At 37.7% G+C, this 15,774-nt stretch overlaps 1 protein-coding gene across 2 annotated transcripts; it reads right to left on the bottom strand.

The window, feature by feature from the left end:
* Positions 1–201: 201 nt before the first annotated feature.
* Positions 202–15,543, bottom strand: si:ch211-207e14.4 (interleukin-17 receptor D). Of its 2 annotated transcripts, none has more exons than XM_044126656.1 (12): positions 15,093–15,543; positions 10,320–10,395; positions 9,593–9,751; positions 7,790–7,908; positions 6,526–6,649; positions 6,273–6,311; positions 6,040–6,185; positions 5,109–5,183; positions 3,321–3,378; positions 2,685–2,825; positions 2,426–2,598; positions 202–1,774 (listed from the first exon to the last, which is right to left on the bottom strand). In XM_044126656.1, exons 1-12 carry the CDS (start codon positions 15,216–15,218, stop codon positions 1,232–1,234), a joined length of 1,779 nt encoding a protein of 592 aa, XP_043982591.1. In that variant the 5' UTR covers positions 15,219–15,543; the 3' UTR covers positions 202–1,231. The 2 variants fall into 2 exon arrangements, with proteins under 2 accessions (XP_043982591.1, XP_043982582.1); XM_044126647.1 differs by having other exon boundaries at positions 2,685–2,828; positions 15,093–15,541.
* Between the last annotated feature and the right edge of the window lie 231 nt (positions 15,544–15,774).

Below are 15,774 nucleotides of genomic sequence, written 5' to 3'. Positions count from 1 at the left end.
AGTGTCGAAGTGCAAATGACTACTGTCCTCTACAGGCCAGTTTATTTAGTAAAACTAAGCAACTCATGAAAGCAGATCAACATGACGTGTAGAATTGTTGTCTGCTGACACTAAATCACTCTTTGATATAAAAGTCAGTCAAACAGACAGAATCACAGCATGGGCATCAAAACTTGATTAATTACATTTGGAAAGGCAAACTTGGTTCCAACTATTGTTTATTATAAATTTAGTACGTAGTAAAAATATAGGTTTTACAAAAATATTTCGATGATGCAATAATTTACAATTTACATATATAAACCTTCCATTCAACTGAAAATGTTCTCAAAATGGGAAAGGAAACAATAGATTATTTCATTCAATCTTAAACAATTTGAGATTAGAACGAGGCTAAATAAAGCATAAATGTAAACACTGTAAACACTGAGCTGGGGATCTAAAAAAAGTTGTTGTTTTTTATCCATAGGTAACACTTATTTTCAAGGTGTTTCAAATTATAGCAGCATTTTATAAAACATTATACAGATTTTACATAGCGGTGTCAGTACTTCTATTTTGTTCCTGTATGTTACTGCATGCATAAAGTTATAAGTCATAGTGCAAAATTGCATGTATCCGAGGTCCAACTGGAATATAATGTATGCATAATAATTAGTGGGGAAATATATTGAGTTGTTTTCAGTAACTATGTTTCTCATGAGGCTATTGATATGAAATTCACTCCATGTATCAGGAAAAACCCAAAAGATCCCCACATAACAGGAAATCAAAATAAATGAGCCCAGGGAATTAGTTATGTGTAAAAGAAGTCAAATGATGGGAAAACACACTACAAAAAGGCATAGAAAGCTGAGAAACCATCCAGAATTTGCCAAACTTCAGTTAATGTTACTCAGTCTCTCCAGTTTTTTGAAATTACGTGATTATGGAAATTTATGCAAAATCAACAGATCGCCTTTATTTTTTCAGGCTACTGCATAATTGTGCAATTTGAGCAAAAAAAAAAAGAAAACATTGGGTTTAAGTTACTTCTAACTTACACCTGTAGGTGGCAGTATTTATTACTCCTACTGCTGCCTCAGTTGTATGGCAACTAGCTTTGCCATACAAGAGATGCCTTGAACTTCTCACTTGAGTTGTTACTGATATCTGGTGTGAATTTCCAGCCTTTATAACACCTATTTACTACAAAATAATAATGTATATTTTTTCCCCATGGCGATTACGTTCAGGCATACACTCTACCACAGTTCAGCTCCTCCATCTGCTGCTGCTTTCCGTTCAGTGCCGCCCCTGCCTCCTGGATCGCCAGGTGCAGAGCAGCTCCCATTGGGACGCCGGTGTAACCTTCCTCTGTGATGTTGTTTATCTTCAGGTAACTGCCAGGTCTGTGCAGGGCCACTCCATGCAGGTGTGAGAAGAGCAGCGGCAGGTCGCGCGGTACCGTGTAGTGAGCTGCCAGCCTCAGCTCGGTGGGGATGTCCGTTTCCTCGCAGTAGTTGAAAACAGCCGCCATGTACTTGGACATGTCTTCTCCCCGGGCCTTTGCCCCTCCCACCACCTCGCCGATAAGATGGACGATGGCTTCGCAACTGCAGGCGTTCCACATTAAATCCACATTGTCGTTGTGAGTCACGTCCGGATCGTATCTCTGCCTGAGTCCCGGAGAACAGATCACCAGAACAAAGTCACTCTCCCGGATCTGCCGACAGTACCAGGCCATAACTCCCTCTTCGGCAACGCTCAAATAGTCCCAAAGGTCCAGACACACCTGTGAAGACATGTGTATTCAAGTGCCTCGCAAAAATATTTATAGCAGTTACGGTTTTCCTAAATTTTGTTGCATGGCAACCCTTTACTATAGTGTATTTTGGGAGGTTTGACCAATATTTCTTTTGAGAATGCCTCTCAGTTTTGCATATCTAAGACTCAAAATGTCTGATGTAAGTTTTTAACCAAAACATCAGATCTTTGTCTGAAAGGAACAGAGTACATCCTTCCACATAATGAAATAGACAACATTTTGCTGGAGTTATCCATAATACAGACAAGATTCAAAGAGTGGAGATGTTTTAATGTTTGCAACATGTCCTGTTTGACAATGAGACTCTCAGAATTAGGGGTGGGCAAAGTGTAGAAAATGTTTAAAAAAGGAGATGAGAGCAGTGGAGAGAAAGAAGCCAGCAGCCTAGAAGTCTGCAGAAAGAGAGAAAAAGATAAACTATAGCAAATAGCAACATATCTATATATAACTAGAAGAAATACAACAGCACTGAAAAGTACACAGTGCAAGTTAATACAAGTTGTATTTTGTGGCAACCGCAGCCTAATGTGATGTTTCTGAAAACCATCTGAATCTAAGCACTTGGGTTTGTGTGTGTGTGTGTGTGTGTGTGGGCGTGTGTGTGTGTGCAAAGATTACATGGGTCGCCATGTGCTGCTGTATGAAGGCTCCCAACTTCATGACGGCTTTGACATGAGCCGCTCCGTCATATCCACTGTAGCATATCAGTAGACGCGGAGGGGTGGCCCTGTTTCCAGGCAACACCACCGCTTCTTTTAGGGTGTCTTTCTCTTCATACAGGGTATCGATTTCTGGATGACAAACAAAAATAACATGTTACACATTTGTGTCAAGCCATAGTTTGTTTTTGGATGGTTTAGTTAGCATGTATTTGCACCTGGGTTTCCCTCGAGTTTCTTCCTGTACACCTTTGACCTCCAACACATGAGAGCAGTGAGTAGGACTCCAAAAACAGCCACCAAAGCCAGACACACGGCTAACACCACAGCCAAGGATGGAGGAGCAGAGGGAAGAATCTCTGCTGATGGAGGAAGTTTAAATAGGGAAGTTAATGTCCATGTTTTCTAAAAACACTTTATTCAAGACCGTTCCAATTTCAGAACCACAAGAAGAGAATGAAAAAAAGTTATTAAAAAGAGACTTTTTTAATTGCATTTGTACTTTACAGGATTAACTCCACTCTTATTAAGAAGACTAAGGTACCATTTTACAATCAATTCTGCCAGTCAATTATTCGCACTGATGCTTAATAAGCACAACTACTGTAATTTTAGATCTTTTTGTAAATACAATTGATCTGAAAAATGTACACACTCCAGTTAAAAAAACTGTGACAATAATACAATATGATAAATATTTACAAATAGATGTAAAATATTGCATCAACCTGCTTTTTTAAGTGTGGGCCTTTTGATTCCCACATACTGACTTCACTACTCTGCCTTGTTAAAACTCCTAAAGCCTGGCCACCTCTGACAATTTAGAACTGAAGAGTCCTTAAAACCTTCCATACCTTTCTGGAAGGAAATCTTGAAGCGTTTTCTTACTGCGTCTACTTCCTTAGCAGCAATCTGTGACAGAAGAAAGAAAGTTTAGCATTAAAGTTCATTCCAGGTTTCAAAATCTGAAAACAGGAGCAGCGATCAGTCTGATTCGTCCCACTATAAATTCAACATTTTGCTGTGTGTTTCCATTTGATCACATGACTAGGGTGGTTGTTTTCGCTACTGATTAATCTATCGATTAGTCTGGCAATTAATGAATTAATCGGAAAGAAACAAATCACCACAATCTGCAGAGTTTTCATTTGTTACTTACATTTTTTTATACACAATTAGAAATACATAAAAATGTAAATAAACAAATGATTCCACAGAGCCCCCGATGGGACATAGGGGAAAAAAAACTCTTTTGCGTTTCTTGTGCTTAGTGTAATTGCTGGTCTATTTTGTATATAGACACAATTGTCAATTTCAAATTTCAAATATATACACATTTAAAGATCCTCAGAAAAATCATGTTTATTATTTACTCTGTGGTGCAAAAATAAAGGATTGAAAATCGATTTATTCACTGCATGTTTATGTCTGTTTGTGTAAAGTTGTGATGGAACTGTACATAAGAACGGCTCTTTAAACCTTTCAGACCAACACAAAAGAGACTCAATCAAAACTGACAGGTTTTCATTACCTTCTGATAATAGCTCAGAAATAGTCCAAAGAGTTTAAATGTATTTTTTCTTTCTTTCCTACTTACAGAAAGTTTCTGTTTAAATCAAAGGTTTGTGGTGTATTTCTATCCAAAAGACAGATATATAAAACTTCTGATATTTCACAACGAGATATTAACATATGGAGCTACCTTATATCAAAGCAAAAAGTACAATGACCACCGTCAGAAAGTCTTACAGTATTCAATTATGCAGCATGAACTAATCAGTACATTATTTTGAGACAATGCAAAAGTTTTGCGAGGGAATGCAAAAGAAAAAAATGATTCCTAACTGTCCCTTAAGGGCTTCGTATGATTCAAATTCTTTTTAAAGTAAGAAATAAATATTTATTTGTCTAAAATGCAAAATTTTTTCTTTTTTTCTTTTTTATTATTCAGTCTGGGCTGCACAGTGCAGGTGGTAGAGCTGTTGCCTTGCAGCAAGAAGGTCCTGGGTTCGATTCCCGGCCTGGGGTCTTTCTGCATGGAGTTTGCATGTTCTCCCTGTGCATGGTGGGTTCTCTCCGGGTTCTCCGGCTTCCTCCCACAGTCCAAAAACATGACTGTCAGGTTAATTGGTCTTTCTATAAATTCTCCCTAGGTGTGAGTGTGTGTGTGAATGGTTGTGTGTCCTGTATGTCTCTGTGTTGCCCTGCGACAGACTGACCTGTCCAGGGTGACCCCGCCTCTCGCCCAGAATGTTAGCTGGAGAGGAACCAGCAACCCTCCTGCCCCCATTAGGGACAAGGGAGAACAGAAAATGGATGGATGGATTATTCAGTCGTCATGATGTCAGATTTTTGACAATCATGCACGAGTTTGAATAATCTATAAAACTACCATTCATAATAAAATCCATTTATAGTGTGATTTAATGTAATAAAGTGTAAGAAAAACCTCCAGGGGTACAAAGGTTTTTCATTCAGTCTAAACATGACAGACATTACATGACACTGGGTACAAACTCTTGTCTGTTAACAATACCTGGAATTATCTGAAATACTAAATGGATTAATATTGCTGCTGTTCTGAAAAAACAAAACAATAATCTTTTTTTTTTTAAATGTCAAAAATCAGCAGAGAGTCTTACCACGCATGTGTAGTTGGTTCCTTCACGAAGGTCACTCAGCTGAAAACTGTGGTGGGTTTTATTTTCTAAGGAATCCTAAGAAAAATCACAACAGTGTTTTGTTTTTCTTCCACTTATTATACATATTTAAAGCATCAAAATAAAACAGACCAACTAATGCAAACACAATGCACAGGCCACGAATATCTGAGGATTGTAATGGGGAAGGATGTTAAAAAATATTCAACAAGTCACATCAATGTCGCAAGACTAGAAACAGGAAGGGAGAGGAAAAAAAATTATCTTTACATATATTTATTCATTTTAGGGGCAACATTTAATGACAAATACTGCCCTAAACTTGAAAAAAACGTAATCTATTTGTTCAAATTCTTAAAAAATCCTTCCATAATATGTAAATTTGTTGAAAAAGTCATCCTCTCCAATAAATAAAATAAAACTATTGCCTTTTGTTTTACAATGAAACAATGCAACAGCATCTTTTAAGTTATCTTTCCAAATTAGGACGACTATATATACTTGCATTGTTAGTGTGAATATGTTGGTGTACTTTCTTCCACTTATTCTATAAAATTAGCCAGGAAAACTGCCACAACTACCCTGGCAATAACTAAGGGAATGTTTTGTCCAACCAAACATAAATGCATTTTCTAAACACTAGGGGGCAGCTTGGAGATGAAATTACAGCCTGTGTAAGTGAAAACAGGGCATCTAAGTCTGCAGAAACCTTATATATATTTATATTTCCCCCTCTGAGAAAAGCACTGACTGCAAAACCCTCTAGCATTTACCTGGTGTGACCACTCGGGGTGCTGTTGTTAAATTTTAGTGAAAAGGCAAGTAAGAGCATTAGGAATGAAAGGATGTTCATTCTGGGTTAAAACTAAAGCCAAATTATTACAAATTGAAAAGAAAAATGAAACACACTCACCAGAACTATGTCTGTGTATTTCACTTTTCCGTCTCCATGGCAAAGACAGAAGTACCTTCTGATCCCCATGATTGGTGGAGCCAAGTTAAAAGTCACAATGACGACAGAGCCGTCCTGCTGGACCTCAATGTGCTGCGGGTACCAGTCTGCAAACGTTTCCCAAAATACTTACATGAAGAGTTGATCTTAAGAGGAAATGTTCCTCTCAAGTTACAATAACTTGTGTTGCTTACCTCTCTTACACTGCTCCAAACCATTCTTCTCTGCACATGCTGGGAAGACAGAGAACTTGTAACTATACCTAACACTACATAGAAAAAGGTGGGCTAAGTTTTATGAGCACACACAAGATGAGAAGTCATGACTGATACAATCTAAAATGGATTTACACAATAAATAATAAATAAACAACAAGAAATGTTGCTCCTCATTTGTGTGCGTCGAGGTTTCACATTGTGACAGAATACCAAGCCTACAGCTTCTTACAGCGAGTGCTGAAGTAGAAACTTTGGTAAAACTTGTCCCACTGCTCAGGAACCGGCAAGGCCATGACAGTAACGGCATACTGGGATCCCAAGGAGAGTCCGGGAAATGGGTCCGACTTGTAGAACTGTAAAAATAATATATACGTATATATTTTTAAAATCCAGTACAATGAGACTTGTTTAAAAATATTGGAATGACTGTATTGTGCCCAGGCTTATTGGCTTTGCTGACTGAACAATGATGCAAACCAAACTTCTCATTTTATTATAAACCTTTTGAAGATGAAAGAAGACAGAGATGGAAAGCAGCCATCAACCATAATCACTGGCAGTTCTTGGTCTATTCTCAGATTTGCAGCAAAAAAGACTAATGTTTACATATTCATAAGTGAGATCAGTAAGTTACAATCAAAGGGTTAGAGCTGTACCTAATCATTAGTAACCATCATGTACAATGGTTACTAATGATTAGGTACCATCATGTACCTAATCATTAGAAAACGCCCCACCATCATGTACGAAAAAACTGTTCAACATCTAGACTTTCTATGCTTTCAAGTCTGCTCCAGGGGGAGTGCTGTTTATGATACAGTGGTTAAAATAATGTGGCGAGAATTCAAGCAAAGTCAGCGATTAAATCAAACAACAAACACATCAGGAGGGAGAAGACATGGGGCAGTTTCTAGGCTCGCTAAGTCCAAATTGGACAAACCAGCTTGATGCTTTGAAGAGGAATTTGGAAAAACAATCACAGTCAATACACCCGTCCCTCACTTCTGACGTCCATCGAAGCGCCACAACCCGATTAGCTGACGCAGTTACAAAAGGTCAATATACAAGCTACTAGCTCAGCAAATTATGTCCTACATAGATAGAGAAGTGACAGCTAAAAACTAAACTATTAAAAATTTGATTTAAAATTTTGAAATTTGTTCAATCAATGAGCTACAAATGGGAATTAAACCAGCCAGTATGAAAACACTGAATGATATTTACTGTTAAGAATGAAATGCCAAGCAGGTTTCAGCATAAAGTAATTCTTTAATTTCACCAATATGTTTTTGTCTGTCTTAAAAAAATATAATGCTTTGGTCAGGCTCAGCTGGATTTTTAAAAATAGTAAATATTGGTCATAAATCTTCCACTTTTCTCTTTCTATAAAAGCTCAAGTAAAAGTAGCCTTTTGCATAAATCAGTGTGAGCTTTCATTGTGCAAAGCAGCTGGACGGTTTGAAGAGAAACAAAGGGAATGCCGCCGATTATACCGTTTGAGCATTAGCAGCAGAGAGGGAGACGTTACGGCTGAAGAGCAACAGCTGACAGGCAACAGCAGTCCCTCCCAATGCCTGCACAGACACTTGAAAGCCTCGCAAGAAGGCAATTCCTGCAGAAAGCACAAAACAAAACAGCAAGAAAACATCCTTATTAAACATAATTAATAACATTAACATAATGATGCTGCATACAGACGGCTACTGGTCAATGCAGAAAATTGCATTGACAAAATATAAGGAATTCACTGTGTGCAATATTTGATAAACTGTCCCAGGTGTGCAATAAATGCAGTTCAGTTAAACCCAAGATTCTGTCATTGCCTGCTGTGAGTAAATGACAAATGCTTTGTTCTTGTTTTTCAGGAAGCATCAAGTTCACTCATATCCAGAACAACACATCTGGATAAGGCGTGTTATGTCGTCCTGTTTACAAGAGTGCCGGCGGTCGCAGTTGTGGGAACATGACAGCTAAAAACCAAAACACTGACTGACAGTCGTTACTTCAATAGAAATGTCTGTGACAGATGGAAGAAATTAAAATGAACAAAGTTCTGAACCATTATTAAGTGTGCACAAGCCTTTAGCTTTTGTTGTTTTTATGACATATTTTGGTGTTGAGTCTTTTTAAAACATATTAAAACAAAACTCTTAGTTTTACACATAATGTATAACTAATCACCAGTTAAAGTTCTTTATTTGTTTAGCGCTTGTTGTCTTTACTTTGTTTATCTGTTTTATCTATGATAAACTTACAGTTTTAGGTTTGTTGCCTTTATCCTGAAAGGGAACTTCTGGTTTATGAGTTAATGAACAACATCTCAAAAACAACAATTATTAATTATAGCCAAGAGGCACGAGGTATGCTTAGTTTGTAAATAGGTTTGTTTGTAAATAAGTATGTTTTCAATATTGAGAAAATAAAACTGTGTATTTGTTTTATCAGAGCAGAGTAAAACTACAGTTGTTTTTAGGATTCTAATTGATATTTTAAGTTTTAAATGTAATGCTGTAAGAATCTGGTCTTTTAGCTTCCACTGTGTTGTTTTGTGTGAAGACATTGACAGTTCTTATGTTGAAACTAAAGGTTTATTGCTATTAGTAAAGAAAACTTGAGACATCAAGTTTCAACATCCTGTAAAGCTAATGTTCTGCTGAACCACCGCAGTTTGTTTCATTTGTGGTTTTAAGTATTTTCATATTCGCTCTGTAGCCGATTTCAGACTGTTTTCCTGTTCTTTTTTTTTTTTTTTTTTTTTTTTTGCTTTGTTTTTTACACAACTCCATGGCACAAAACAATCTCAGTCAAACTCAGTAAAGTCTGTAGCTGTAATGCAACAAAATTAGGAAAAGTTCAAGCTGCATAAATACTCTTGTAAGTTGCTGTAAAACAAAAGCAAGACATGTAAGAGGAATGTCTTGTTTGCTACAGAGTTGTATCACCTCCTAGTTGAACAACTCTCCTTCAGGCAGCAAAACTGTTTTATAGGAAACCTGTTCTTGTTTGGAAGAGCTTAAAGTTACCGCTCTTCTGGATGGGCACCTGGTTTTATGACAAGCTCCTCCAAGTTGGCACGCTTTGCAGATTTGTTCAAATCAAGCAATACAAAGGTGACTGAACTAGCACTTAGCCTAATAATGATATAAAACTGGAAATAAACCTTCAGCTGAGAAATGCTTAACCTTTTTTTATTATTGAGTTTTGCTAAAAGAACAAGAAGGAAAATTACCCAAAATGACTCACGAAGCATTCCCCCTCAGAAGGAGTTTTTAGGTGAAGAGTGTGAGTGAACATACCGTAGTGGCTGGGTTTCCAGGAGACGATGACGGTGTCAGATTTAGGGTTGGGCTCGCGTACAAACTCGACCTTCACATCGTCCGGTGCTTGGACATAATGCTCACAGATCGATGGGTCTTCATCCCCGAGCAGCTCCAAGCAAGGCCATGGGATACAGCCTGGGGAGGATCAATAATATGGCAAAATTATTTATTGAATTTTTTTTAATTATAGGGTGACAATGTGATGGTATAGCACAACAAATTAGTAGCAACATGCTGTTGGAAAGTGACGGATTTTTGTATCAACTTTCTGGTCATTTTTATTAAAACTAATCACCTCTCTTTCATCTGTGTGGGACGTTTTGGTCTGGAACGTCCATTCACCGGTAAATCAATATTCCTGGATACCATTACAGCATGGAGATAAAACGTCCAGAGAAAATCCACAGTAAACTAATCTGGTGTGGGAAGATTTAAATGTTTGTAGGTTATGAGTTTGAGAGGAGCAGGAAATAATAAGATCTTGTATCTTCTGCCTGACAAATAATGTCAAATTGCATTCCAATGGGCATGATAATTTGATTTACATTTTATTTTTTCTTGTTTTTGCTTTTTGTCTGTTTGAAATAAATAAATTAAAATGAAGAATGATTACATTAAATTAAAATTGAATTAAAATATGTGAACCCAAATAAAAGAAGCATTCAAACATTCAGTCTGTGCTGCCAGGCTGAATGGGACTCACCATGGTTGGAGCTCAGACCCACTTTCTTCTTAATGTCATCTCCAGTTACTCTGCAGTATTCACATTCAGGTCTTCCCTGCAGAGCAGAAGGATTATGGTCAGATTCAGTTTCAGCTTCCTTTTTTTTTTTTCTTTGAATTCCTAACAAATGTCTGCAGACCAACATAAAGAAAAAATAGAGGCCAACAACGAATCTCCAGTTGCTTAAAGGAGCTCAGCTGGAACTTTCTGACACTTTTATGCCTCCGCTCTCAAATTTTATGGACAGTATGCTTTGATACTTTCCATCTGCAAAAGCGTTGCAATGTTGGTTCAGTCAGACTTTGGAAATACTGGCACGAGATGAACTTGAGGAGAAACAATCATATTAACTGCATCAAACAAAACTTTGGCGTTTTTGTTTGAGAAAATAAGGTGAGCAAAGACAGCAGTTCTGGAGACCACTCTTGTTCTAATATTGTAAAAGTTTCTTTAATTGAAACCTGCCAACATCCAATTTCCTTCTTTTCTTTTCAGCTTTGACATGTTTATTCAACCACAAACTTGTTGCAGGCATGAAGTTTTAGATCATATATCTGCTTTGACAAAGCCAGTAGATCTAATTAACAATGAAAGGGTTTGATGGGGTTTAAATTGGAAGCAGACCCTCGGGAAAAATGCACTTTTTCATCCATAAGCAGGACCATTTGTTTCCCTGAGCTAACAGTAAAACAAAAATGTAACTTAAAACAGTAGCTTATTACAGATGGATTGTTTTCAGTCTGACCAGTTCACCTAGCAGCAGTTGTAAACTAAAAAGCTGGAATAGGAGATATTGCCTAGTTCTTCTACTCCCGGAACTTTTGAACTAGTTGTATTAAATTCTCTCCTATTTAGCTCATTCTAAATAAGGAGTAATTATTGTCTGAAATTAGGTCTGACAGATAAATCTGTTACTCTAGTGAAATGATCAAACACACTGAAGAAGACATTTGCTAAGGTTTAAAATGAAAGAAAAACACCCCAGAAATATCAAACCACAAAGTCCCCAAACCTCAAAGGCATGTTGAATTACAGAAAAATGTTTCTTTTTCCTTGAATAAATAAAATGGCGTTATGATAGCCATCTGAAAGTGAATACAAAGAGAAAATATTTAGGTAAGGGGAGAATCAAAATTTTTGTTTCCTGGAACTTTTGCTTTCAGTGAAAGCAATCCGAGGACCACACATGCAATCATTGTGTTTATACTGGTCTAATGACGTTCTACATGATAACCTTGGAACCAAAGTTTGATGGTATTTACACAGAAATATAGAACACAAACAAACCGAAAAAGTGGCAATTGTTTCAAATGAGTGCAGCCTTTATCCAACAATGCAGATACAATATATCTGCAGTCAGTTTGCTGGCCAATCAAACACAGTACCAACTGTCATGATTCATGTTCTGTCCTGTCCACGCTGTGTTTAAACACTCATTCAACTCACCTGCCATGCCTGATTGCTTACCTGCTCCACCTGGGCCCCACCCTACATAAACACCTCTCAGCCTCTCCCTCCTTGCCAGATTATTGACAGCCCTGAGCCAGTAGAGAGCCAGCGGTTCCTTCCAAGTCTTCAGTGTTTCTACGACCTGTTTCTGTCCATGGATTTACCCCTTCACCCCAAGCCCTTCATGGATCACTTCAGTTCTGGTTTTCTGGACCTCTGCTTCAAGACCACTGAGTATTGCCTGCCCCTCAAGTTAGGTTTGCTCTCCCTGTCCTCCTGTGATTGACCTCTGCAACTGCCAACATTCAGAGCTCAATGTATCTGGTAATGCTTTCAGTCTGAAAGATAATTTAGGATAGAAATTACCTTTATCTGATGCTTTCAGAACCATCTCACAGAGAACTGCTCAATCCATGCAAAATTGGAAAGAGTCTGGCACAACTTCAAACCATCAAAACTGTTAGTCCAAAAAAAGAGCTTTAAACCTAAAAGCCTGCAGAGAAGGAACCCCAAGACCTTAATTTGTAGTTCTACCACAGGGGTGGGCACTCCTGGTCATTGAGGGTCAATGTCCTGCAACTCTTAGATGTCTCCCTGGTCCAACACACCTGAATCCAACAGTTGAATCACCTCCCAAGTGCAGTCAGGTTCTCCAGAGTCCTGCTAATGACCTCATTATTTGACTCAGGTGTGTTGAAGTAGAGATGCATCTAAACGTTGCAGGAGACTGGCCCTTGAGGACCAGGAGTGCCCACCCCTGTTCTACAAAGTAAAGCCTGGATATTTATAGCCCATCTTTTATATAAAAAAAACCTACAGAGTTATGGATCCTTCCCCTGCTTTGTTTATGACCAAAACAGACTAATAAAGTAGATCAAGGCCTGTGGTTTAACCATGGCAAATGTGGAATTCAAGGGCTATTAAAACTTTCACAAGGCCCTTTAATGTGATGTACTGAACTTATTAGGTTGGTGCCTCAGAGCTTCCACGTTTTTATTTTTCTTGTGATTGAACCACATTAATTTAATTCAGTTCACTTTTGGCCCCAGCAGTTTCTGGTTAACCCCTTCTCTTTTTGAGGCTCGTTCACAGATGATTATCTTACACGCAAAATGTATTTTTCTTTCCGTTTAGATTGGAGCGTAAGAAAAAGATGTTGGTCCAGTTAGCCGTTGGCTATTCTCATATTGTGCGCAGTGTTCAAGAGAGAACTGTTGGGCCACGTGTTTATGCAAATTTCATTAAGAATATATACATCATAAGTAAAAGTTAAAAGCTTTAATAAGATTTGAGGTCGAGAAAGATTTTATTTTAAAAAAGCTAGTTGTATTAAATTCTCTCCTATTTAGCTCATTCTAAATAAGGAGTAATTATTGTCTGACAGATAAATCTGTTACTCTAGTGAAATGATAAAACACACTGAAGAAGACATTTAAGGTTTAAAAAGAAAGAAAAACACCCCAGAAATATCAAACCACAAAGTCCCCAAACCTCAAAGGCATGTTGAATTACAGAAAAATGTTTCTTTTTCCTTGAATAAATAAAATGAAGTTATGATAGCCATCTGAAAGTGAATACAAAGAGAAAATATTTAGGTAAGGGGAGAATCAAAATTTTGAGAACATTTCCACAGGGCAGCTTTTTCTTTAAATTTTGTTGCAACAAAGAAAGTACAGTTAGATGGGAGATATCAGGTGCGAGTCATTTTTCCTAAAAATAAAAACATAATTAATCATATGTTTTTATTAAATAGGTGTAAAACTTTTACTAAATGAGTAGATTTAAGAAGTCAAATGATCCCTTCAATACAAGGTTTCTTTTGAATTCTTCATCGGTTTAGGAAAGACTCCATTTTATTAAAGGGCTTCCAAAATTGTGACCATGTATATATATATATATATTAGTTTCTATTCACACTATTTAAACTTCATGCTCTGGCAGCAATAAATCTGAGTGCTTCTCCCTTCATGCTGTTCAACCCAGCACTGTGTAAAAAGAAAGTATTTGCCTCAAGCATAAATACATACTTTCTAACCTTCCTTCTGGCAGTTGAGGTGATGAGCAGTAAAAATCTTGACAAACCTGAAGCTAAAATACATAATGGAGGAGGCTGCAGGAAGCAAAACATGCTCCAATCACTGCTAACGTCACCGGATGCCACTGTAGAACAAAAATCAGGGTTTTTTTTGTTTTGTTTTTTTGACTAAATCTGAAACACTTTTTCTACCTCTAAACAATCTTCTTGCATCTTGAAAAATCTTTTAGAGATGATTTCTAGATTGACCGTGAAACAAACGTCTCTTGCTAACTTTACACTTTGAGATCATTTTAAACCTTTGGAAGTCGGATATTAACTAAAATGAAAACATGTGGGTTGAAAAATTGTACTTAAGTAAGCTCAGCAGGACACTAACATATTTTTACTGAAGTAAAAATAAATTTCAAGAAAAGACAAGTAAAAGTGAAAAAGTAATTTGTAAAATTATTGTTTCAGTAACAGGTGTGACAGATGGAGAAAATTTTATGTGCAAATTCTGAGATTTTAAACATGCGTTTCTTTTTAAACTCCAAAATAAGATTTATACAAATAAATCACAAAACAGCAAACAAATTCATCCAATTTATTTGTTTTTGTTATAAAACTATAAAAATATTATAGTAGGTAAAGATACTCGTAGCACTTCACTTTTTCCACATTTTATGTTTCAGCCTCATCCTAAATTATATTAATTGCTTTACTGAAAAGTCTACACTCTAACTCCATACAATGTTGTAACAAACATTATGTTTGAACACAGTTATGGACGTCCAGTGACAATCTTGTTTACTTCCGTTTTGATATCCAAATAGTACAGATGGCTCAGGTGATGGAACATTAGACAATAAATTGTGTAATAATAGGCTATTATTCAAATAAAAGTAATGTGTAGTAAAACTACTGCAAAAAGAACGAGTTACCCACGCTGTGGTTAAAGTACTGTGCAAATAGGAGTTTTCTTTGGATTACTTAATGTGTTCCACTGTATCAGAGCTGCTGGTTTAGGTCAAGTGAAAACAGTTTTTTCTTCTGTCAAAATCTCCGTTACCAGTCATGCGTTCCAAGCTAGATATAGCTTTTCATACGAGTACAATTTGGAAACGTGACCTTGAGTCGTACAGCTATTCATATTCGAAGTTTGTATGGCTTTATTTTACACTATAAACCCCAGTCAAACGGCACCAGTGTTTCTGCTGTATGCTTTTCCTCAGCTACAGGGGTGACCGTCACATGAAGCAAGACAGAGGCAGACAGGAGAAACCTACCTGTCGGATACAATCCAGGCTGCAGTTCTGAGGGGCGACGGCTGAAACCGGGACTTCCGTCTGAGCCCACAAAGGCTGGGACGCGACCAACAGCAGGTACAAAGTTAGCGTCGACCTCCACGACATCGTTTACAGGCGGCAAAAACACTGAGAAGCTCTGTCAAAAACCCGACTTTTAAGGGCAGTTGTTGTGAAAGCACAAGAAGCCAGGAGGAGGGAAAACGGCAAGGAGAGGAGTGGTGTCCCGAGGCCACAGGTGGAGCAGTCACTGCGCAAGCAGCGTGACGCTGCCAGATGTGGTTCACCTGCGGGACGCTTAGCTCCAGTCGCGGTTATACACATTTCTTTTCATGCGGGCACACACACAAAAAAAAGAATGAAAGTTCTGAAGCTATTAATGAAAACTGTGATTCTATCAAGTGCAACAGCATCAGCTTCATTTTTAATCAATTGTGAAAGTAAAAAAATGAGATTGGCCCAATGTATCAGTTGGCTACCATTTCTATGAGCACACATGACACTGACTTTGTATCTTCTCTTCAGCACAAGGGCTAGGACCAGTTCTGCAGGGCACTGGCCACCGGTTAGAACCGCCCCTGCTTGGATCCCAAAGACGAAAACACTGCTTTCTGCATCTTGGCATGCTGTTTAAATATGCTCCAGAAGAGCATATTTCAGCAGG

The sequence above is a fragment of the Gambusia affinis genome, linkage group LG01 (assembly GCF_019740435.1).
Source record: "Gambusia affinis linkage group LG01, SWU_Gaff_1.0, whole genome shotgun sequence".
Lineage (NCBI taxonomy): Eukaryota > Metazoa > Chordata > Actinopteri > Cyprinodontiformes > Poeciliidae > Gambusia > Gambusia affinis.
The sequence above is the reverse complement of the archived record's forward strand: the minus strand, read 5'-3'. Positions and strand labels throughout refer to the sequence as shown.

Coding starts and splice junctions, on each gene's coding strand:
- si:ch211-207e14.4 (XM_044126647.1), bottom strand. CDS start 15,218: ATGTCGTGGAGGTCGACGCTAACTTTGTACCTGCTGTTGGTCGCGTCC. Junction 10,396..15,092: donor GCCTGGATTGTATCCGACAG/GTAGGTTTCTCC, acceptor TCTGCTCTGCAG/GGAAGACCTGAATGTGAATA. Junction 6,650..7,789: donor CTGCTGCTAATGCTCAAACG/GTATAATCGGCG, acceptor TTATTTTTACAG/TTCTACAAGTCGGACCCATT.